Source organism: Corylus avellana, chromosome ca10, assembly GCF_901000735.1.
Source record: "Corylus avellana chromosome ca10, CavTom2PMs-1.0".
Taxonomy (NCBI): Eukaryota; Viridiplantae; Streptophyta; class Magnoliopsida; order Fagales; family Betulaceae; genus Corylus; species Corylus avellana.
This window is the reverse complement of record NC_081550.1, coordinates 21,492,558-21,514,807: the sequence shown is the minus strand read 5'-3', so window position 1 is coordinate 21,514,807 and position 22,250 is coordinate 21,492,558. Positions and strand designations below refer to the sequence as shown.

At 37.5% G+C, this 22,250-nt stretch overlaps 4 protein-coding genes across 9 annotated transcripts; 1 reads left to right on the top strand and 3 right to left on the bottom strand.

Annotated features, from left to right (window-relative positions):
- The first annotated feature begins 888 nt into the window (after nt 1–888).
- LOC132164599 (protein FLC EXPRESSOR) lies at nt 889–5,425 on the top strand. The gene is made up of 4 exons (XM_059575136.1): nt 889–1,475; nt 1,893–2,065; nt 2,189–2,262; nt 5,176–5,425. The coding sequence occupies exons 1-4, from the start codon at nt 961–963 to the stop codon at nt 5,266–5,268; spliced, it is 855 nt and encodes a 284-aa protein (XP_059431119.1). The 5' UTR covers nt 889–960; the 3' UTR covers nt 5,269–5,425.
- A 921-nt stretch (nt 5,426–6,346) lies between these two features.
- LOC132163487 (transcription initiation factor TFIID subunit 15b) lies at nt 6,347–10,976 on the bottom strand. 6 transcript variants are annotated; one of them, XR_009438311.1, is made up of 8 exons: nt 10,544–10,976; nt 10,293–10,425; nt 9,407–10,109; nt 8,838–8,988; nt 8,681–8,756; nt 7,439–7,642; nt 7,260–7,314; nt 6,347–6,762 (listed from the first exon to the last, which is right to left on the bottom strand). XR_009438311.1 is itself a non-coding variant. In XM_059573791.1 (6 exons), exons 1-6 carry the CDS (start codon nt 10,812–10,814, stop codon nt 7,537–7,539), a joined length of 1,440 nt encoding a protein of 479 aa, XP_059429774.1. In that variant the 5' UTR covers nt 10,815–10,976; the 3' UTR covers nt 6,347–7,536. The 6 variants fall into 6 exon arrangements, 1 of the variants encoding a protein (XP_059429774.1); XR_009438312.1 differs by having other exon boundaries at nt 7,278–7,314; XR_009438309.1 differs by having other exon boundaries at nt 7,260–7,642.
- Nucleotides 10,977–12,437: 1,461 nt separating this feature from the next.
- On the bottom strand, nt 12,438–16,277 carry LOC132164336 (glucan endo-1,3-beta-glucosidase 9-like). Its single transcript, XM_059574832.1, has 2 exons — nt 15,878–16,277; nt 12,438–13,927 (listed from the first exon to the last, which is right to left on the bottom strand). The coding sequence occupies exons 1-2, from the start codon at nt 16,240–16,242 to the stop codon at nt 12,817–12,819; spliced, it is 1,476 nt and encodes a 491-aa protein (XP_059430815.1). The 5' UTR covers nt 16,243–16,277; the 3' UTR covers nt 12,438–12,816.
- Nucleotides 16,278–18,731: 2,454 nt separating this feature from the next.
- LOC132164402 (small ribosomal subunit protein eS4z) lies at nt 18,732–21,735 on the bottom strand. Its single transcript, XM_059574911.1, has 5 exons — nt 21,625–21,735; nt 20,823–20,900; nt 20,537–20,717; nt 20,173–20,270; nt 18,732–19,350 (listed from the first exon to the last, which is right to left on the bottom strand). The coding sequence occupies exons 1-5, from the start codon at nt 21,625–21,627 to the stop codon at nt 18,916–18,918; spliced, it is 795 nt and encodes a 264-aa protein (XP_059430894.1). The 5' UTR covers nt 21,628–21,735; the 3' UTR covers nt 18,732–18,915.
- Nucleotides 21,736–22,250: the final 515 nt, after the last annotated feature.

Sequence of the window (22,250 nt, the reverse complement as noted above, 5' to 3'; positions counted from 1 at the left end):
CATAATTCATCTACATCTCTTATGCCGCCGCCGTCGTCTTCATCTTCCCCAACGATTTAAAAACTCATGCATCTTACACACACTAAGGGACAAAACAAGCCCCACAAAAGAAAAAAAATAATTGCATATCTCAAAAAAAATATCAGGTTATAAAATATGAACATACCGTTTGCTTTTTAAAGACACCATCTTCCAACATTTATTTAACACAAACCATAAAGCACTTGCCATAGAACAAAAACAGAAAAAAAAAACCAAACACACAAAGAATGAGTGATTGTTTCCATAGAAAGCATTGCAAAAAACGCAGATGCCCAAATCTCAGAGTAACCTAAAGATAAAAAATGCTCAAAACCTTAAAACCAGAAGTAAAAAAGCTTGAAAGTGAGGCAACTTACCGTCGTGATGTTTTCGGTGGTTTTCTAGCAGCGATTTCAAGTTGGGAAAGTGAATCGATGAGGAAAATTATCGACGCACTATGGGATATAAAGATAAAGATGCACGGTGGGGATAGATGGATTATGTTTATTTAATTTGATGTGAAATGTGTGTTGGAGCCTCAAAATGACGTGAAAAAATTTATTTGTCATTTTTTTAAAAGCATAAATAAAAATAAAATAAAAACACGTATTTTATTTTTATTGGGTGTGATGTGACAATGTAACGATTTTTGTAAAGTCATTTAATGGAAAATGAGTTCAGAAAGTAAAATATTATTTTGGCCTACCCTAAGGACCTATCAATTTTTTTAAACCACATGAAGTGATTTGTAAATTACGCCAACCACTTGAACCAATTTTACATTTATCCCTAAAATAATTATAAGCCTCGTAGTATGATGCATCAAATTAAAACAAAGGCCTTGGGCCCAGAGCAAAACTTACCCAGAAGCCCAAACGTACAGACAAAAGGCTCTCTCGATTATCGGCTTAGCTTGCAGAGAGCGAGAAAGCAAAAGACATGGCCGGACGCAGCCACGCCTCGAGAATAGACGACTCTCGCCTCCGTGAGGTCCACCATTTCTCCCTTTCCAGTAGACACCACAACTCACGGTCCATCGTCTTGGAGGACCGCATCGCCATCCAGCACCGCGAGATCCAATCCCTCCTCGAGGAGAACCAACGGCTCGCCTCCGCCCACGTGGCGCTCAAGCACGAGCTCGCCGCGGCCCAGCGGGAGCTCCGCCTCGTGTCGGCCAAGGCGGCAGATGTGAAGGCCGAGAGTGACGCTCACGTGCGGGACCTCTACGAGAGGTCCCTGGTGATGGAGGCCGAGGTACGTGCGATCGACGCTATGAGCGCCGAACTCGCTCAGGTGCGCTCCGACGTGCAGAAGCTCGGCCCGGCGCCCCAAGAGCTCGCGGCGCAGTTTCGAGCCATTGAGGACGATATCGCGAGGGCACGCTCGGAGGTACAGCAAGTCCCGGCGATCAAGTCCGAGATTGAGAGGACGCACAAGGAGATTCAGAGAGGAAGGTAAATCTTATTCACTTTCACATTTTATTGTTATGGTTATTTGATATTCTTTTTAATGCAATTCAATTATTTATGCGTCAAATTTGTTTCTGTAAAATTGTTAGCGTGTTTTAAAATCTGTTTTGGATAAATAGACTGGAAAGTTAGGAAATTTTGAAACTAGGCTAATTTTTGGTTGCACAAATGTCAAAGAAATCACTGAGAAGACTATTATAGAATCATAATCTGGCCAGAACTGTGTATAGATACTGATTTGAATTGAGAATAGGATTGAATTAAAGTGAAAAGGTAAAGCAAATGCACTTTTGTGAAGAAGTAGTTTATTTTTATTTTTTGGAGTGACTTGATTTTATAATTATTGATTGAAACTGTTAAGAAATTATGTCAGTTTCTTTTTAAAAAATTGGATACGAATAGGGCTGCTATCGAATACGAGAAGAAAACACGTGCTCATAACCTTGAGCAAAGACAGTTAATGGAGAGACATAAGACTTCCATGGCTGGTGAAATCGAAAGACTACGAGCGGAGCTGGCGAATGCAGAGAAGAGAGCAAGAGCAGCAGCAGCTGCAGCCAATGTGGCAAACCCGAGTAATTCACCCTTAATTCAATTGTTTCTTCTTGAGACATGGTTTATTGAAAAATACAGCATCTGCAGAACTTGAGAGATTTATTGAATTCAACTCTTTGACCTTTGGAGTGGTTTATATTCAGGCACTGGATATGCTGTAGGCTATGGCAATCCCGTTGTGGCATATTCATATCCTGACCCTTATGGCACAGATCAGGTACGTACCCTCACGTGCTCATCAATGCCTTCTAAAAATTATTAGACTCCTTGTGCGTAATGATTATATATATTTTTGTTGATGTTACCACTGTCTATATATATATTGTGTCTGAGGTGGTAATTGCTAGAAGCAAACATGCTAAAAAAAAAAAATTATTCTATGATAGTGCCAGAATAACATACATGGAGATGGTCTGAAATTTCCTCATCCATGTTACTTTTGACAGTAGCCTAGATTTAAACATAAAGAATAAACAGTTTCAGATTTGATCCATGGCCGATTATGGTAGATTAAGTTTTTAAACTGATAAATGGACCAGCAACATGGTTTTCCTAACTATTTCTGAACTCTTATCTTCTAAAATATCCCCAGAGGTTTGCTTTTAAACCAAACTGATTCTGTATTGTCATTGTGTTACCTTGTGCGTATTGCACTGAGCAATTGGAAGCTGATTGAAAAGAAACTAAGAACTATCTTGGATCAGTATCAACTGAGCTGAAAATTGAGATGTATCGTCGAGGAAAATGTGGAAGCTGCTTTGGCTAATATTTTCTCCTATATCCTACCACAGAAACCTATTACACTTTCACATTTTTACTTACTCATGAAACTGCAAGTTGGCAGTTATACAACACCGCATTATCAGGTTACAAAACTATGATTTGGAAACTTGTCTATACATATATTCTTTAAAGTGTTACTTATATATATATATATATATATATATATATATATATACACATATATTTCTTTAAAGTGTAAGTGCTAATTTCATTTACATTATTATTTACAGAAAACCCTCTTAGTATTATCTCTGGTTCTCAGCATATGAAACTAGAATTATCATATCAGTAACACATTAGCTGACACCATATCAATAGATACCGTATAAATTTGCTCTTCATACCATGTATGTACACTCCGGTTTGGAAATACCGAAAATAATAATTAGATTGAAATAATGACATTAATAATAATAAAATTAAAATAATGGTTAGTTTTATTAATGATAAATAAATGGTTAGTTAGTTTACTTAGAATTAAGTAGTTAGTTTAGTTAGAATTAAGCAGTTAGCTAGTTAGTAATAAATAGATAATTAGTTTAATTATAGTATTGATTGATTAGTTGGTAAAAAAATGAATGATGTAACAATACCAAAAATAATAAATAGAATAATGAATATAATGTAATTAAAAATAAAATAAAAGAACAGTTGAAGGGAAGCTTAATAGAAGGGGGGGCTTCACGTGGGGTTTTTGAGTGAAAGTCAGAGAAGTGACAACCCCCTACCCCTCATTTCTGCATACACTAGATGCACCAAGAAGCTGAGAGATAGAAGGTTAGTGAGAGAAAGTCAAAAGCTTGAAGAGAGGAGGGAGAAATTCTTCAAATGGTAAGATTCTTGAGATTTTTCGTGTTCTTTGGAAACCCATTCACTTTGAAACTGGATTTTTTTGCATTTGTGAAGTAAACTTGTTGATTTAAGTGGTTGATTCTTGGGTTGGTTTAGTAAACATGAATTCTTTGAAGTTGGTTATGGTGTTGGCTGCTTTGAGTTTCGGGTGGCCAAAAGTTGGAGGAGATTTTGCTGTGATTTGTTTTTAGGTGTTTTTGATCTTTGGTTTACTCTGATGTGTAGTGTTGGGTATTTTTGGAGTTATCCAAAATATAGAGAAGAAGAGGGAGATGTCGTTGAGTGTTTTTCCTTTTTTGGGATATGATGGCCAAAATCTTTAAGGGAACTTCTTGGGTATGAGGATAAACTGCTTAGCCCGTCAGGGGTGAAAACTCTTGGGTTACCAGGTAACTAGTTCTGGCGGGTGGGGTCAGTTACTTGTAGGAGTTTGATTAACGGTGAAGATTGTTGTACAGTATGTGTTTGCGACGTGCAATTAATTTGAATAAAGTTTTCCTACGTTATCAAAAAAATATATATATATTTAAGGAAAGAGGGCGATGCTGTGGGTTTTCTCCTTTGATGCGGTTTGCTATGGTGGGTTGTAGTTTGTTTTGGGTGTTTTTGATTTTGTGTTGATGGAGAGGGGTTTTCTCCCCTGATGCACAGCCATTTTGATCTTAGTGACCAAAAATTTGAGAAGATCTTTGCTATTGGGTTATTGACTTTGGCAGCTGACAATTTGGAGGGGATTTCGGTTGTTGGTGACTGAAAAGATGGAGAGGATTTTTTTTTTTTCTTTTGGGGGGGTGGGTTATTTTTTTGAAGCTTGGTGGCCGGGAAGTGTTGTTGGGTGTTTAAATTTTTGGTGGCTGAAATTGGGGAAAGGAGGTGATTCGCGAATGGTTTAGGGAACTTATAAGATTGTGGAGATTTTTGATGGAGTGAGGATTTTGTTGTTGATGGCCGGTATGGTTTTTGGGCGTGAAACATGGTATTTGACAATGCAATTTGTTAGAGGGAAGTTGTGAGAGGATGGAAATTAAGAGAAAGAAAGAGAGGGAGATCGGGTGAGGGAGAGAAGCATGAAGAGGAAAAATAAATGAAAAGGAATAAAAAAACTAAATATAAAATAAAAATAAAGTTTAGGGTATTATGAATAAACCCCGACTAATGTTAGAATATATTTTTCTAGATGCTGGAGCAGAGTGTTTTGTGAAAAGTTAACAGAAAAGATTGAGAGACTAAAGTAAGCAAACACCTCTCGAAGGCAGTTAAAGCTTTATAGCCTGATTTATGCACGTAAATTTTTCTTGAAGTAGATAAATGTTAAATGTTATAGCATTTGTTGCTGCAAGTTTACAGTAAAGGAGTAGCAGTGACACTTCGGGGTAATTATAATATTGTATAATTATCGTCGCGCAGGGGAGGGGGTGTTGATAGCTTTTATTTGATACCACAAAACTTTGTGGCTCTTCATTCCGATAGCTCCTAAACTATGTACTGCATTCAGGTCCAGGTTGCTGCTGATGCTGGTCCTCAATATGGATCTGGAGCTATGCCGCATGGCACTTATGACATGCAAGGAACACATGTATATAGATAGGATCTCAGCAAACCATGATTTAAACAAGTTCCTTTTTTTTTGGCCCTCTTTTGCCACCAAGGTTAAATGGCCAGAAAATTTCGAATCATATAGTTGATATTGTTTGTACTGTTGCTATATTGCATTTCTTCCTAAATTGTAGCTTTTATCAAGATCATCTCATTCTTTTATGCTCCCTCCTTGGTCGTCGTTTGCTAGTCATGCTAAAAATCACACTTTTATTTCCACCACTATCCATTATGTTGATCGAGAAGTGCCAATTCACCATTGGACACCATTATCCATTATGCTGATTTGCCAGTGTTAGCAAATTGCAATAATACTGTTGCATTCTGATGTTGAAGCTGGCTATAAAGGACTTACTTGGTTGGCTTGTGATCTCACTATCGGGGTTGGTGACAATTTGTTATCGAGGTGCTCATAAACTATATCCTCTTTCTTTGCCTAAGACAATGCGCGGCCATTATCCAAGAGAGGTATGACTTGACATTTGATCAAATTCCATCCCATGAAGAGAGTTTATAAATGAAAACAACCACAACGTAACAAACAGAACAGATGGAAAAACAAAACTATGAATTCAACTTGATTGATGCTCTAAAAAGCCGAGTTTAAGCCGACGACATAAAATAAGAAAGAAATAAAGCCGCACTTAAACTGGATTACACCAAATAGTAAATTCTATTTACGAAAGTTATCCATTCTCATTTCTTCACTTAACAACTCTTTGTGGCGTATCTCTCGTTGTCGCGCAGCTTCACATACTATATAAAAATTATATTAATGTATATTTTAATTAAACATGATTCTTAAGTTGATTTGTTTTATTTGTTTCTAATTACTATGAATATTCCTACCTTGTAAATAAAAAGTTGATATTTATAATTTGATATAAATGAATGAAAATATAAAAAAATATATATATATTTTCAAATTTTCAACAAAAACTGTTTTCAGCTGAAACAATTTTTTTTTTTTTTTTTTTTTTTTTTAAATAATTTCAACTGAATTATTTTCCAATGGATAACATTTTGCACTGAAACAAATGGGACATAAACACAACCTTATAACCAAAGACTAACTCAGGAAAACTCAGATAAAAATTATGGAGCCAGCCCAATTCTGCCTTTCATTTACCCTTCGCATTTCATTTATTACTCATAGCAGCAAGACAAAGTAGTGAAAGTACCGAAGAAAGATGGCTCATTACAAAGAAAAAATTGGAAGAAGAATCACTTTTTTAAGTCTTGAAGTGGAACCATCAAGAAGATAAAAGAGATTGGTGACTTTAGGCTGCTTGTAAACCCATTCCTTTGGGCAGCTTGTAAACTAGTTACTCTGTTAAGCAGTGACGGTGATATTGCTTGCCTTCGGCAACAGCATCTCCAAAATCTGATTCTGAACGGTTTCAAATATGGGGTGTCACGCGCTCCAAGCACTGTATATTCAGACCCTCATATTTGGATTGAATAGTTGTAGACGAAAGAAGCGAAACTGCACATTTTCCAAACGAAAGCAAACTCTTCTCAAGACAAGATGCAAGGCTCCAAATAGCCCAGCCCATCCAATACTAGCGTTTAATGCCAATATAGTTGTTATAAATGGAAAGAAAACCTTGGAAGCAATAATATATTATCATAATATCCCAATGCAAGTTATCAATCTTCTTGTTCAACTTGCTCGGCAGGTCCAGGATTCAAAATACCGGATCAAAGTTTACAAAATGAGCCACAAAAACAGCTTGGAAAGGGTGGGAGAATTCACTCCATCCAAGGACGAATTAATATTCCAGTGCTCTCCAGCCACAACATACTAGCTAGCATAGGGCCCTATTTACCTAGTCAGGACAGGCATAAATGACATATTACATGCATTCACATGCTTGTATCACAGTCGCATTAAATGCGACGGATGCAAGCAAATCCACATTATGATACTTGGTTCAAATTCCAAGCAAGGATGAAAACACAATTTGAAAAGGCAGCACTCACCTGAAAATATCAACCTACCTTAGCAGCAAGCAATTTGGAGATTATCCACTTGCCTCTAAAAAAAATTCACACAATTAAAATCAAAATCCCATGTCTAAAAATAAAAACCCCTCCAGTTAGCGGCGAATGGAAAGGAAAAGGAGAAAAGAGGTCTTGCTCAGAGCAAGTGAACAACCTACCTCTTAGTCTCCAGTTCAAGTATCCCGCGATGGGAACACAATAAAATCTCTCAGACCATAATTCTTAGTTACATAAAATGCTTTATGCTGAGATTCCTTTAGTAAGGACGTGATCGATTTCCACCATGCTGATGTCTGTCAGGACCAGACCCATCTCTATAATTATCCCTGCGCCCGCCTCCATAGCCACCTCTACCACCACCCCTATTGCACAAAATGATAAGTTAATGATTATGCTCCACAGATGCAGCAAATTTTGAATGCTTAATCAGTCAGCCAAACTGATAACTCGAAGCAAGTTATTGAGATTTCCACTTACAAGAGTAAATAAATATATACCTTCAGAGAAAACCTTGTTAAAGGTCTAAAGATATCCATAATAAACGAAAGAGAGAGACTAAAAAAAAAAAAAAAAAGCTCCTAGCCATCTAAAAAACCAAAAGTTTTAGTCGAGTTTTCCTTTTTTTCCTGTAAATGGTTGAGTTTCTGCTTCACTCAAATGGTTGAGTTTCTACTTATTTTTCCATCTATTAGTACGGTTCTCAACAATCTTGAGTCACTACCTTAAAAAGAAGAAAAATAATAAGTTACACTAGCCCGAATGTAGAACGTTAATATATCATAACTTCTTGCACTATAAGCCTAATGTTTCTTTAGATATGTAAACATCACAACCCTTGAATGGTATTTGAGCTCAACTGTTGCATCACATGCATATATTTGAAAGCACATTCAAAAAATTTCAGTCAGCAGGATCTCATTGCATCCTAAAATACAGCCATCAGCAAAATATTAACAGCCCAATTATGTGAGAACGTGAAATCAACAAGAAATTCTATAAAGTCTTACTTTTTACACTGACACACAAGAAGAAATTCTGTAAAACAAGCAATAAGACCCTATTACAATATATCTCCACAAAAACTTTACAACAAAATGAAATTGCAGGAGCACCAAAAACGTCAGTAATCCAGGCCCAAGGAAAAGCACAGAAATAATAACGCAACCTTAGTGAAAAATGATAATCATCTGCAAACAGTTAGACCTTATAACAGCTAGACCCAAGCGCACCATCCACCAATCATCATAAAAAGAATCTGTAATTCGTTATGGGACTTACAAAATTGTGGAGCGAGCATTAAGAATACAGAAATGAAGTTACAACACATTTCTCATGCGTGTACACATATCATACGAACATTTGTAAGTAAAACAAAATGAATACATCAGTCAGGGAGATACCTGTGGTCAGGCGGCGCCTTTGGTGCAGACATCGCCGCCATTGCAACATTGATTTTATAACCCCTCATATCATAATCTGCGAAGTAAGCTTCCTGGTTAGTACACTCCTAGAAAATGATGATATCATGCTAAATTCAGGAAAGTTGTAAGTAAGTACTATTGAAAAAACCGCCAGCCGAATGTGCAGCAGACGGATCTTCAAAGGACAAAACTCCATCGCCTTTGTTGTTTCCCATCTCATCTGTATATAATTTTATATTCCATGGCCACTGATCCTTATATCCCCTCTTTTGCTTGATTCTTCCCACCTAATAATGCATGTATCATTAGCATCCCATTCAAACATTACCATCAAGAAGGAAAATGCCTAGATAGATTTGTCAAACATTTCCACCGTCTTCTCTATCACAGTTGACATAGAAGACCAACAACAGGAAATTCATCCTCACCCATATGCAACCAAGATGATAATTGTTTTAAGTTAATTAGGTTCAACGTTATTTTCTTTGAATCCTGCAACACACATGTTGCATGCGGCGCTACCTAGTTCTATGGGGTTAGTTGAGTTTTCCCTCCTTAAGGATGCCTCCCTGAGGCCATGAATAAATAAAAATGCTGCACACATTTTCTGCAAAGAGCGCACAGGTGCAAAACAATCTCCAACTTCAAAATTGGAAAATAAATTCTAAAAATCAAGGAGTACAAAAGAAAAGATGAGTATATTACTTGTCCAATGCCTCCAAAGAGTTCCCTTAGTTCTTCAGTAGTCACATCTGGCGGCAAATTTGATATGTAGATTCTAGAGTTATCACAAGTATCATCACAATTCTCGTCACACTGCCTCACCTTACCTGGGTCCTCAGCAGGAGCACCACCATATCCACCTCGACCACCAGAACCACGCCCACCATCATATCCACTGGGTGGGCCACCCCGACTCCTTCCATCCCCAAAACCATCACCACCATAACTACCCGGAGGGGGACCCCCATAAGATGGGGGATATGATGCAGGCCCTCCAGAAAAGTTTGTAGGTGGAGGAGGAACTGCATCCAGTCCATAATTTGTGTTCTCACCATATGAGTTATGAGGCGGCGGATGGTTCCCACCAGCCCCTCCATAATAAGGTTGGGGTGCTGCTGGAGGAGCCTGACCATATCCACCTTCTTCTTTTCCATAAGAACCACCCCTATTGCCTCCCCCACCTCTACCATCGTTACTACCACCTCTACCACCATTATACTCACCACCCCTACCCCCTCCATAATTTCCACCTCGATTACCACCATATCCACCACCACCACTGCTGCCTCTATTATAACCACCACCACCGCTGCTGCCACCACCACCACGATCAGCCGCACCCGCAGGTGAGGGTGTACCACATTTGTTACATTCAACTCTTCTTGCAAAGTTCAAATTCCCGCAACTACATTCAATTATATACCAGTTTCAATCACACAGCGAGTTTGTAAAAATGGCAGAGGTCAAATTCGAGTGTTCAGAAAATCTCAAACCCCAAAACTGTAAAAACTAAGCTACTAAGAATAAGGGCAAGAACAGTGAAACAAATCGTAAATCAGAGAAGAATAAAAAAAAAAAAAAGAGTCACCCTGGATTGGGGCAAAGCCAATCGCCGTCTCTGCCGCTCCCACCACGCCCACCTGCACCTCCACCTCCACCTCCACCTCGGCCACCGCCTCGGCCACCACCACGATCTCCTCCTTGGTATCCACCACCACCTCCTGCAAATAAGATCCAATCAATCAGATGATAAATAACTAAGCCAATAATTCTAACCCTAGGTCTAAATCAAAATCAATCAGTAACGGAACAAAGGCGAACAAGAAATGTATAGGGTACCTCTACCACCGTATCCTCCACCTCCACCGCCTCGACCTCCTCCGCCACCGCGACCGCCACGACCCCCATAGCCACCGTCGCTACTGCCTCCTCCATAGCCACCACCAGAACCACCACTTCCTCCATATCCACCTCCACCACCATAGCCTCCTGAACCACCGTAACCTCCAGCACCGCCATAGCCACCGCCGTCGTACCCTCCGGCGCCGCCGCTAGCTCCGTAGTTCGGAGGGGCGGAATCGCCGCCTTCTTGTCCGTACATCCCAGACATGGTCTGAGTGTTTGTTTGGAGCTTGTTGCAAGAGATCTAGGGTTTGTCAGTGAGAGAGAATCGATTTAGATGCGAACGCACGAGTTTGGCTTTTATATATATAGCGAGTAGAAGGAAGATAACCAGCTTGCGCTCTTTGTTCCTTTTTTTTCTTTTTTCTTTTTTCTTTTTTCTTTTCGGGGGTGATATTTATCCTGGCCGACCTAATTAAAGTACACTAAAGAAAGTGGCCTAAAACAAAAGTACAACAACAAAGTTTGGCTTTCTATAAAAAAAAAATCGTAGTTGTTCTCTAAAGATTTAAAACATAACTTAAAATATCATGTAAAAAGTATAAATGATAACCTCCCCAAGTCTTTTACGATAGTTTGGTCACCCCTTATAATTTTTTTTTTTTTTACATTTATATTTACAAATTTTTTTTTTTATATTCTTCAGTGTGGGGGACATGCTTTGTTATTGTTAATATGGCATTCTTACTGTTTTTGGTTAAAATTTTAAACGAAAGTTTGAGGTGTAGAGTTATTTGTCATTTATGCTTAATACACGAAGTTCTAAGTTAATTAGTTTTTAAACTTTATAAAGCTTATTACAAATCGATGCAACTGTGAGACTGATCGTGCATTTTTCCCTTGTAAACCATTTTGCTTTTCACTTTTGTTTTCTATTTTCAAAATAAAAATATTAACGACATGTTTTTCCCTTTATTTTATATTAAAACACTTTTTTTAAAACTAAACTAAAAATAAAAATTAAAAAAAAGAAAAAAAAAAAAAAGAAAAAAGGAAGCAAAGAATTACAAAGGCTCGGTATAACCATTACGGTGCTAAAAAACCTAAAATTCGATTGGATTTGGCCAAATGATTGGCCTAGTCCATTAAGTTATTGGCATTAAGTTATTGGCTCACAGGTCAAGAGAAGGGCCGCCTAAGATGATTGTTTGAAAGGATAGTTCAGAGGAGTATATGTCTGAAACAACACCTACGAGCTACTGTAGCAACAAGCAGCCCTTGAAAACTACATTAGGAATAGGAGAATTGATGGTGGTTGAACCGAAGCCGCTGAAGAGGAGCATCACTGTAGCGTTTGGTGATCAAGGTACCTATCGAAATTGGCTTAATGGACATCACATCTAGATCTGCAATTGAATTTCGGCCTCTATGGAGATCCAGTGGCAAATGAGAGGAGAAGTTGAAGATCCTATGCATGTGTAAAAATGAAGCAATGGTGGCGACAATGGAGCGGGGGTAGTCGCCGAAAGCAATGTAGGCCGGTGAATCTAAGGGGAGTGGTCTGGGCAATGGAGGGAAGGGAGATGTGGTAGATTTGGCTTTTGAGTTGCAGACCAAAAAATAAATAAATAAAGGAAAAAGAAAAGGAAGGGAGAGGAAGAGGGAGGAGCTGACTCAGCTCCTCCTCCCCGGTCAATACTCACAAGAGGAAGTCAAGATAGAGAGGACGAAGAAAGACAAGGTCTATGAAGAAGAAGAGAGCTATAACCTAAATTTAAAGTATCAAGGAATTTGGATCATTAAACCATCCAAAAAAGAAACATCAACAATAGAAAATTAATTTTACAATGATCAAACCACAATATATCAATGGCTTGTGAGGAATGTGGGACGCCATCTTCAACTACATCTGCAGTGATCATATAAATGCCTTCAATAATGTGTTCTTAATCTACTAGTCATATCAGGGTTCCACTAGTTTTGAAGAGCATGAATGCGTGCTTCAGTTTGAATGGCATAAAAAGGAGACATGTCTATGGCCAATCATCAAAGACCATGATTCTAAATTTCAAGAAACAGCTATCTCATTCTAACTAGGAACAATTTGTCGATCACAAAAGTTTGAGATGAACAATCAGGAAACATGAATGGACCCTGAAGTCACAGAAGAAATCTTAGGAATAAGCATAACCTTGTCCAATGACAAGTGACCACAACATTATATCTGAGGAGACAGAGAGCAGCAAAAATTCCCCCCAGATATCTAGTGACTATGTAAATCTGAGCAAAAATACTGAAGTAGCTATTAGCCAGGTTGTCCAGTGGAAAAAAAAGGACCCATGAAGTGAATCTGATTGTGAAGTGCGAAGTTCAACTGAAAATCTGCAATGATCAACCGATGGATCAACAGTTGTGATTAAACCCAAACTTCCAAAATCACAGCTGTCTGCCCTTTGATCATGCTGCTGATAATAGCTATTAAACGCATATGATATATTCCCGGGCCAGCTAATATTAGAACAAGACCCACCAGGGGAGAGAGCTGTGCAATCAGCAACCGAACATGCTTCTAACGCACGTGCCGTTGCATTAGACAAGTCTTTATTATTGTTCACAACGCACCACTTGGATGGAAGATACTCCACATTTTGAGCATTCACAAGGTTTTTTGAACCCAAGCCAAAATCAACTGGATACTTGGCTTGGCCATCAAAAGTAAAAATACCCCAATGTCTCTCAAAATTTCCAGCGGTTATGCTTCTTTGGTCCTCATCTAAAAGGCTAAATATGTATGTTTCAATTGGTGGATTCCGAGGCCTAAGTGGGGTACCCAATTTGCTATGAAGATGGTTCATCAGGCCTTTCATGAAGGTCTCTGCAACGGATGGGGTCGCATTGGTTGCTCCATCCGTAGGCCAACCAATCTGTGCCACAACAATATCCATGTTGGGAAATCCTACTGTTGATAATGCACTAACTACGGTATCATAGCTCAAGTCAAAGCTGTTTTTGTATGTTCTGTGGCTGTCATTATGAGGGTGAGCAGTTTCTTTGAAGAGAGAAAAGTTGAGGGAAATGTTCTTGTTTTGGTGGAGAGTTATAAATGGAGAGATGCTCACAAAGAATGGTGAGCTATGCTTGCTAAGAAATGTGAGGAGTTGGATCATGGTTTTGTTGAGGTCAGACCTGAAGTGTCCTTTTGAGGGCAGGCTGGATTCTGACTGGAAGGTATCGTAACTGCAAGGGACTACAACCTTCAATTTACTTTCCAAGTTTGCTCTGATCAAAGCTTCCTGGATTTTTGTGGCTGCTCCAATTACAAAGGGATGGAACTGCTCACCGTAACTTTGGAGAAATGGCTCATCTCCAACAGCAACATACCTGTAGATAATCTGGTTAGTAGTATACATAGAATGAAGTCACACCCCTAAGGATAAGCAAAATCAATTTGGCTTTTGATTAGCCTAACAAAGGAAATAATTGAAGCTACCGGGTTCATATAAGATCTCAAATTGGTCCCATTCAAGATGATGTTAATTAGATTATATACACAGTATGAATAGGAACATTCAATTTAATAGGACAATCAAAAAGGACCTTAATAGTTTGTCCTTTACTTGCATTGCCGACGGAGCATGCAACACACAGAGAGAGATGCGTCTCTCTATCCCATCTTGAAGCTTGCTCCCCTACTAAACACCAACTGACTCATTTAAATTTGTGTCTTGTCTGGAGCTGATACCATCCAGTCCTGTCCTAAGTAGTTTGCTATAAGCTCATTCTTATAACACATTTCTTGTAAAATAATTGTCCACCAAGATGATAGTGACAAAAAGAGGAGCACAAATGCAAAATCATCATGGAATCATAATTCCAACATGAATCACAACCAAATCAACGTAAAACCCATTCACAAAAAGAGTGAGGTGCAGAAACTTGGGCATAAGTTGTGAGTTGGTTTTCCAATGCAATCAATCTTAAAGCTTCATTACACAGAGGAAAGCTCGTGTCTTAAAAAGATAAGAGTTCCACAGGACCAAACTAACTTTGCAAAGGGCCAGCACACAAAGAATGGCAACATGGTTTAATCTGCCACAACACCAAGCATAAACTTTCATCAATTATTTCTAAATGGCACAGCTCCCGAAGTCACAAACAGCTTTGTGCACCTAACATGCAAACACCAAAACCCAGCATTTTCATGCTCCTAGCATGCAAAAGACAGAAACTGTTTTACTAAATACCCTCTGCCAATATAGCTGACCATTACAAAAGAATAAGGACCCCTATCTACCAATCCATTCATTTTAAATCTAACTAGAAAATTTTCACACAACAGTGTCCAGCTATCTAAGCATCTTTTTTCCATTTCAAGTGCAGTAAATGAGGGCAAAGTACCAGGTGAATGCACCTTCGCATTAAAAATTTGAATGTCCTCTCCTTGTATTGTCCCTCATTCACTCAACGTAAGCCCTAGCACGTCCTTTGCTTCATTCTAAACAGATCAATGCAACAAGAAGGTAGATACTGCTGAATTCTGCATCTGCACATCACCCTCGAAGAAATTGCCGGAATGTATCATACTTTCACAAAACAGGTTCACCTAAAATAGTAACTGAACTAGAACTCGGAATGACAATTTGCAGGCACGTACAGATTTTCCAGTTGGGTTCCATACTTCTCAACCTCACAATGTTGTGATCCATATAGTTTGCTTGCAAATTGCAATGTCTAAAATATAACCAAAATTAATACCAAATTAGGCTAACTCATAGACTGCTTTGCCTTCTAATTGCTAACCATTCGATTATCAAAAGAAAAGTACCAAATTGGTAGCTTCAATTATTTGGTCATTTACTTTTCTTTTCAGATGACACTGTATATCACTCAAGCCATCGACTAGGGTAATAGCGTGACGAAAGGTGCTTTAAGTTCATCAACCATTTCATCTGCAACAACTACGTCAATGTGAACTTTAACTTCCACGGTCTCTTTTTAATCAACCAAGAGACAGAACCAATGGATCGATCCACATTTTCCACCCCATAACCACAAATGGATTAGCACCGGTTTGTCCAAGAAACTAAACAAAAAACAAAGCAACCATGAACAGTGATACATTAACTCAAAAGATGACAATCCCAAGTCATCAAAAATGATGAACAAATAGATACTAAAGTACATGTGCAATCAGAAAAACAAGCAAACAAAAGAAAACCCAGATATCCATGTTACATAACAGGAAAAACAAATCATGACCCGGAAATCTAACTGGGAAAATCTAATTAAACCCATTAAGCAAAAAATAAAATAAAATAAGCAGAAACATACTCAATTCGAACTCCACTGCCTCCATTGGAGAAGTAGCGGGTGACATTATCGTGTACCCAACTCTCAGCAGCCTTTTTGGAAGAGTTCAAGCTTCTGAGCATACTATTTGGAATGCCCACAATGACGCCGATGTTGGACCCGGAGAGCGCTTGGAGAACAAGTGGGTCGGCATCAAAGAGCTTCACTTTGGTGATGTTATTGGACTTCAAGAGCTCCACCACCTCGGGCGGTGGGAGAGGGTGCGAGGCGGCGGTGCCCCAGTTCACGCCTACGGCTCGGACCCCTGAGGCCAGGACCAAGATGGCGAAGAAGAAAAGGAAGATGATTGGGCAAAGATTCGGAGGCATTTGGTGAGAGTTTGCCATGGGCTGGTTGGAGTAAAAGTCAGTGAGAGAGTGTCCTGGGGGTTTTGGTTTGAACTTTGAATAACCAAAAACAAAGAGAGCAAAGCTGACGTGGAACCACTGTTTTTTTGTTTTGTTTCAAACTTCTTGGAGCCTACCTGATTAAGAATATTTTTAACGGGGAATGTTAGTGCCAAAATTGGGAAACGGGTTGTTATTTAAAATTTGTAAATAATGTGCCATTATATTACGAGTAATGCCACCCACTCTCATTAGTAGTGTAATTAAAATTGCTATTAAATTTTAATCTAATAGTGATTTCAAAAGTGAGATAGAATTATAATATGTACCGTCCCTAAGGGGTAGCTCAATCGACTGTGAATCACGCCTCATAAAGCAAAGGTCACTAGTTCAAATACTCCTCTCCTTCTCTTGTATGAACATATCAAAAAAAAAAAATTATAATATGTACCATTATTAAAAAATAAAATCAAAGGCTAATTAACATGTTGCATTAATAAAGTAAGAGAAAAGTGGAATAAAAATATGGTGTGTAATTGTTATGAGGATCTTAGAGGCTGTTATGCAATTTTCTAGGTAGTAAATATGATATCTAATTTGCACGAACTTTTAATTAAACTATTAATATTATTTTCTTACTATATAATTTAATAAATTAATAAAAAAATATAGAGCTGGTATATACTGAGATATAATAATATGAATCATGTTAAGAACTTGAATGTGGATTTATTAAAAACAAATCTAAAATATGGTTGGTGGCATGTGTTGACTTTGTCACACCAATTATTCAAAGGTTGGTAGAGAGATAGAGAAAAAACCTCATTTAAATTAACAATTTTATTTACCTATCAAAAAGAAAAAAAACAATTTTATTTATTTTTCTAGCTTCAAATTAATTTCATTTGGTAAAGAGGTCAAATTAATTTCATTTGGTTTTACAAGTCTTGCACAAGCATAAGCTTACGATTTTTCTCACAATCAGTACATTCTAAAGCTATTAGCCTATTGCTTAGAGCACAACTGAAAGATGCTAATAATTAATCGGACAAAATTTTCCTTCAAACCAAATGGAAGAAAAATGCATTTTGGAGTCAGAGGAGATTCCTCCAATTAGAGGAAAGATTTGTCTTAATCATAATTATTAAGTATTGATAGCCACTTGGGCTTCATGTCTCCTCCTCCTTGCCTCTTGAATTATGGACAACTTGAGACCCCTTGGCTTTGGGAAGAGACGCTCATGGCTTTCAACCCTCGCTCTTTAATGAAAACATTAGCAAATTATTGTCAAACTGCATCTTAGGGTGCGTTTGTTAAAGGATTTTGGTCTAATACTATAGCAAAAATTGATTGATGTAAAAAAAAATAAGGATGAATTTTTTTTAAAAAAAAAAAAGAAAAGTGAAAAAGTAAGAACGTTTGGTATGGAAAATTGAAAAAATTTTATTTTGTAATGATTTTTTTATTTGAATAATAAAAAAAAGTGATTAATGTGATATAAAAAAGTAAGAGAATGTTAGAATAATGAAAAAGTGAGATGAATATTAACGAATCAAAATCATTTGGCAAACAGGGCGTTATGGTGTCATTGGCCTTTATTAAGTGGGTCTTGGCATCATTGAAACCTGCATGCTACCACTCAATGAATTTCACCAAACCAAAAGTCAGGTAAAGGAAGCACAGTTATAGAAACTACGGGGCTCCCCTAATTTCTTAGTAACAGCATAACAACAATAAGACAGTTATCAATCCCAAATTATAGCAATATCAAGTATTTAAGCTCAAACTTCAAAGACAGTTTTGTTACAAGGATGATCTTTTGGACAAGGATTTTCATGTACCAGAATTTCAATTCGATGGGGTTCAACAATACTAATTGTCGTCTTACATTTGGGCTTTTCTTCAGAGGCATTTTGGATGATTTTCTTTTTATAGCAGGTCCAATCAACCCTTAAGATTATTATTATTAGTTCTTTTAACTAGCGTTGATCCAAAAGTAAGCATCAGTATTATAAAATAATTATAGAATTAAAATATAATTTACAGCATTTCTCTTTCTAGTAACACTCATACAAGCTCCAATTTCATTAATGGATAGAGAACCTCACCAGAACTTAGCAAACTCTACTTTTTAAGTTTTTACAAATTGTTTTTCTACTTTCCAATTAACAATGCCAACGCCATTAACGGTTAATGCAGGTGGTATTAGGTACAAACTAAGCACACTGAATATTAAACAGTACTCCCAAAAACCTATGGAGATCAGGCCAAAATTAAATTACAACGACATCCTTAGCCTTTTCAGGCTGTGAGTTATCACATAAAAGCAAGTTGACAACATAAAACACAGACGACAGCAGTTGTCCATGTCTCCGTCAAAGAGAATGCCACACAAATGTGAACCAGCAAAATTCTATATATAGAGATTGCCTTCAACAAAATCTGCCAAAGGGAAAATTTAAAATTCACATCACATAAACAGAGTAAGCTCATCAAACTGGTTTGATATTACTCATTATAGTGCAAACAGAATTAAACAACAGTATTGAAACTCATTCGCCATCCGAAAAACCAGTACTACATATTTAAACCAAAACATGAATCCTCAAATTGCAAAAAATAAACTTCATCTAGGTAATCTTCTAAAGCCATAACTAATACACAATACTGGTTTTAAGCAGCTGTGAGTGGTTGGCCTTGGTTCCTCTTCCTTGCCTCTTCAATGATGGTCAGTTTGATACCCTTGCCCTTGGGCAGAGAGACCCATGGCTTAGTACCCTTGCCAATGGTGTAAACATTTCCAAGACGGGTTGCAAACTCATGACCAGTGGCATCTTGGATGTGAACAGTCTCGAATGTTCCCTTATGCTTTTCCCTGTTCTTAATGACTCCAACACGGCCTCTGTTTCTACCACCAGTCACCATGACAACATTCCCAACATCAAACTTAATGAAATCGGTGATCTTGTTGGTCTCTAAATCCAGCTTGATGGTGTCATGAGCCTTGATAAGTGGGTCTGGGTAGCGGATAGTTCGCCCATCGTGGGTGTTGAGATAGGGAATTCCCTTCTGCCCAAACTGCACAGACCGGACCTTGCAAAGCTTGAACTGCAAGAGAAATTAGAAGATAGGATCATAAGTTAACTGTTTTTATGCGTAAGCAAGTCAAATAACTAGGCCCAAAAAAGTCTCATTGAAACCCACATGCTTCCACTCCCTAGATATTACGAAACCAAAGTCAAGTAATAGCTTGTTTAGAATTGTTTTAAAGAGCTTAAAAAGTAATAATAATACGTACAAAGTTATATCAAACAAAAAGCTGGTCTATTTGGTAAAAAAACTCCAAGGGTACTTTTTTGACTTGTTTACTTTAAAAAGAACCAAAATGCACTTTTGAGAAAAGCTTAAAAATAAAGTTTTTTCTAAAAAGCTTTTTTTTTGCTTTAAAAGCTACATATCCAAATGCAATCTCAAACATGCTCTAAATACAAAAATAAAAACTAAGGGGCTCTCCTATGGGGTTCAGCAATATTAACAGTGGTATTACATATGGAATTTCCATCCAAAGGCATTTTTTGACTGATTTGTTTGTCATGTATCATATGTTCACTCTAAACACATTTTTTATAAGTAATTGTTTGTCCCCAAGGAGGGAAATGGAATTGGAGATTCAAACTAGTGACTTCCACTTTATGAGGCATGACCCCTAGTTAATTAAGCTACCCCTTAAAAACCACTGTAAAATGCATTTTAGAAGGATCATATAGATGGTACCCTTTGTAATCAAATTGAATTGTGCTAGTGAATATGTTTTAACATCATTATTCTTGTAGTTGCAGATATGGAAACATTGTCTCAAGGAATATAGTTTGATGCTACTCCCATCAAGCGAGAAAGCGATAGAGTATTTGAGTAGTTTGGGCAACCAACCTTTGCCTCTTCATCCCTAATTGAGTGGAGACGGAAACGACCCTTGGTATCATAAAGGAGACGGAAGTTCTCATTTGTTTTTGGAATTGATACCACATCTGAAAAAAAAAGAAAAAAGATTAAGGTTCAAATTTCAAAAAGTTTCCAAAAAACAACTATATAACAGAAATCAATTTTAAGCAGAAGAAACAAGAAAACAACAAGACTCTACTTCTTTTTTTATACAAGTAAATATCGACATGATTTATTGTAGCTACCTTAAAAGCTCAGTACCTCACATCCTCCAGTGGGTAAAACTTTGCATTGTGATATTGCTATTAATAATGCAACCAACTTGTAGCAAATTAGTCAGAAGTGTACATACCCATGAAGCCTGCAGGGTAGGTCTTGTCAGTCCTAACCTTCCCATCAACCAAAACATGTCGCTGCATCAGAATGGCAATGACCTCACGGTATGTGAGGGCATACTTCAACCTGTTCCGCAAAATAAGGATTAATGGCAAGCACTCCCTGGATTTGTGGGGGCCAGATGATGGCTTAGGAGCCTGCATTGAGAATTAGAAAACATCATACACCACTGGGAGGAAGACCAAAAAACAAAGGAAACAAAGTTCCAAATATCCAAAAGTTATGCAGAACATTTCACTCACAAATGCGCCCCCAAGTTTGTCAAGCATCCAATGTTTTGGTGCATTGAGCCTCTTCAGATGTTTCTTCAAGCCCCTAGCCTGTAATGTAACATAGTAAACCAAAGCTCAGAACCAGAAGGATCCAAAATAAAGGGTCAAAAACGCATAATAGTATACATACAAAACTGCAATATACAAGCAAAACTTCAACTAAAAAATCAAAAGCAAGACACCATGCATGATCAAAATCATTCTCTCTTTTTCTTGATAAGTATAATTAAAACCATTCTCTCTCTACCCATAACCTTGTATGGTTTCCTGAATAATACAATTTTCATATACAAACAGAACAGGCACTTTGGGGGGGACTAATAACAAGCATCCCCACAAAAAAAATAAGAATATCCTCCCCAGAACCATGACAGTTTGTTACTTCCAGATCCGAATGCACCAAAGCATAAAAATGCCAACTTGACCAACTAATAAATCAGGAGGAATTTATATATTTATATATATAAACTCTTTATGTATAACAATCTATTCAATTTCTTTCAAAAGAAGTACCATGAAACAGTTTTAGCACCAAAATGGAATCCAAAACCCACATATTGTGGAATTTTTAGGCGAAACCAATCAGCAGAAGGCAAAACCCAGAACTCGTAATCCAACAATAACATCATGGCAAACCCCAAAAGCTCAAATTGATCATCGTACAGAGATGATGAAAGAAAATTATGCTTTACATGTAAAAGTATATTCACCAAGCAGATCCAAATATTCTAATTCATGTGAAGATTATGGAGAACATAGTGAGAAGACGAACCATCTTGGAGTCGTCGGAACGTAGATCTCTGGGCCGACGGCGTAGATGGTCCTCACTCGGCTAAACTGCAAAAAGCAAGGGCAAACATAAACCCTAGCGAGCTATCTATATATATATATACGTGCTCAAACCTGGTGCAGCGGCGCTAATTCTTCATATGCGATTTTTTTTTTTTTTTTTTTTTTGAGGAAATATATGTGATAATTACAGAAATGCCGTTATGAGGCTTCCTACGGCGTCGTTTAGGATAAAACAGTGTGGTTGTCCCTCCATTACAAATTTCCGGGCATTTTTAACGGAAAATGTTTGTTTGGCGACCTTTTAAGTAGTAGAGGCGATCCATGTCGTCCCAATAACTTCCACTAGAAATAGTTTCATCGATGGATTTTCCATTTTTCTATAGGACAAACGTTAAATTATATTAGAATAATTTCTTCCGACCTAATTTACTACGTGTCTTTTAAGCACGTGAGAAATAGTTTTTTTTTTTTTCCTTAATAATGGATTATCCAATTGCCATATCAATTATTAAATAAGATAATAATGTAATATGTAGTAATACTCATTAAAAAATTATGTGTTTCTTATATATTAAAAGAGACATGACAATTTTATGCATTGAGTTA

Excerpts from the sequence above, each read along its gene's own strand:
- LOC132164599 (XM_059575136.1), top strand. The coding sequence starts at position 961 with ATGGCCGGACGCAGCCACGCCTCGAGAATAGACGACTCTCGCCTCCGT. Across the intron at positions 1,476-1,892 it reads AAGGAGATTCAGAGAGGAAG|GGCTGCTATCGAATACGAGA; the intron begins GTAAATCTTATT and ends GGATACGAATAG. Across the intron at positions 2,263-5,175 it reads ACCCTTATGGCACAGATCAG|GTCCAGGTTGCTGCTGATGC; the intron begins GTACGTACCCTC and ends TACTGCATTCAG.
- LOC132163487 (XM_059573791.1), bottom strand. The coding sequence starts at position 10,814 with ATGTCTGGGATGTACGGACAAGAAGGCGGCGATTCCGCCCCTCCGAAC. Across the intron at positions 8,989-9,406 it reads TCTTTGGAGGCATTGGACAA|GTGGGAAGAATCAAGCAAAA; the intron begins GTAATATACTCA and ends ATGCATTATTAG. Across the intron at positions 7,643-8,680 it reads AAGGCGCCGCCTGACCACAG|GGGTGGTGGTAGAGGTGGCT; the intron begins GTATCTCCCTGA and ends TTTGTGCAATAG.
- LOC132164336 (XM_059574832.1), bottom strand. The coding sequence starts at position 16,242 with ATGGCAAACTCTCACCAAATGCCTCCGAATCTTTGCCCAATCATCTTC. Across the intron at positions 13,928-15,877 it reads GGCAGTGGAGTTCGAATTGA|GTATGTTGCTGTTGGAGATG; the intron begins GTATGTTTCTGC and ends GATTATCTACAG.
- LOC132164402 (XM_059574911.1), bottom strand. Across the intron at positions 20,718-20,822 it reads ACAAACTTGGGGGCGCATTT|GCTCCTAAGCCATCATCTGG; the intron begins GTGAGTGAAATG and ends TTCTCAATGCAG. Across the intron at positions 20,271-20,536 it reads CTACCCTGCAGGCTTCATGG|ATGTGGTATCAATTCCAAAA; the intron begins GTATGTACACTT and ends TTTTTTTTTCAG.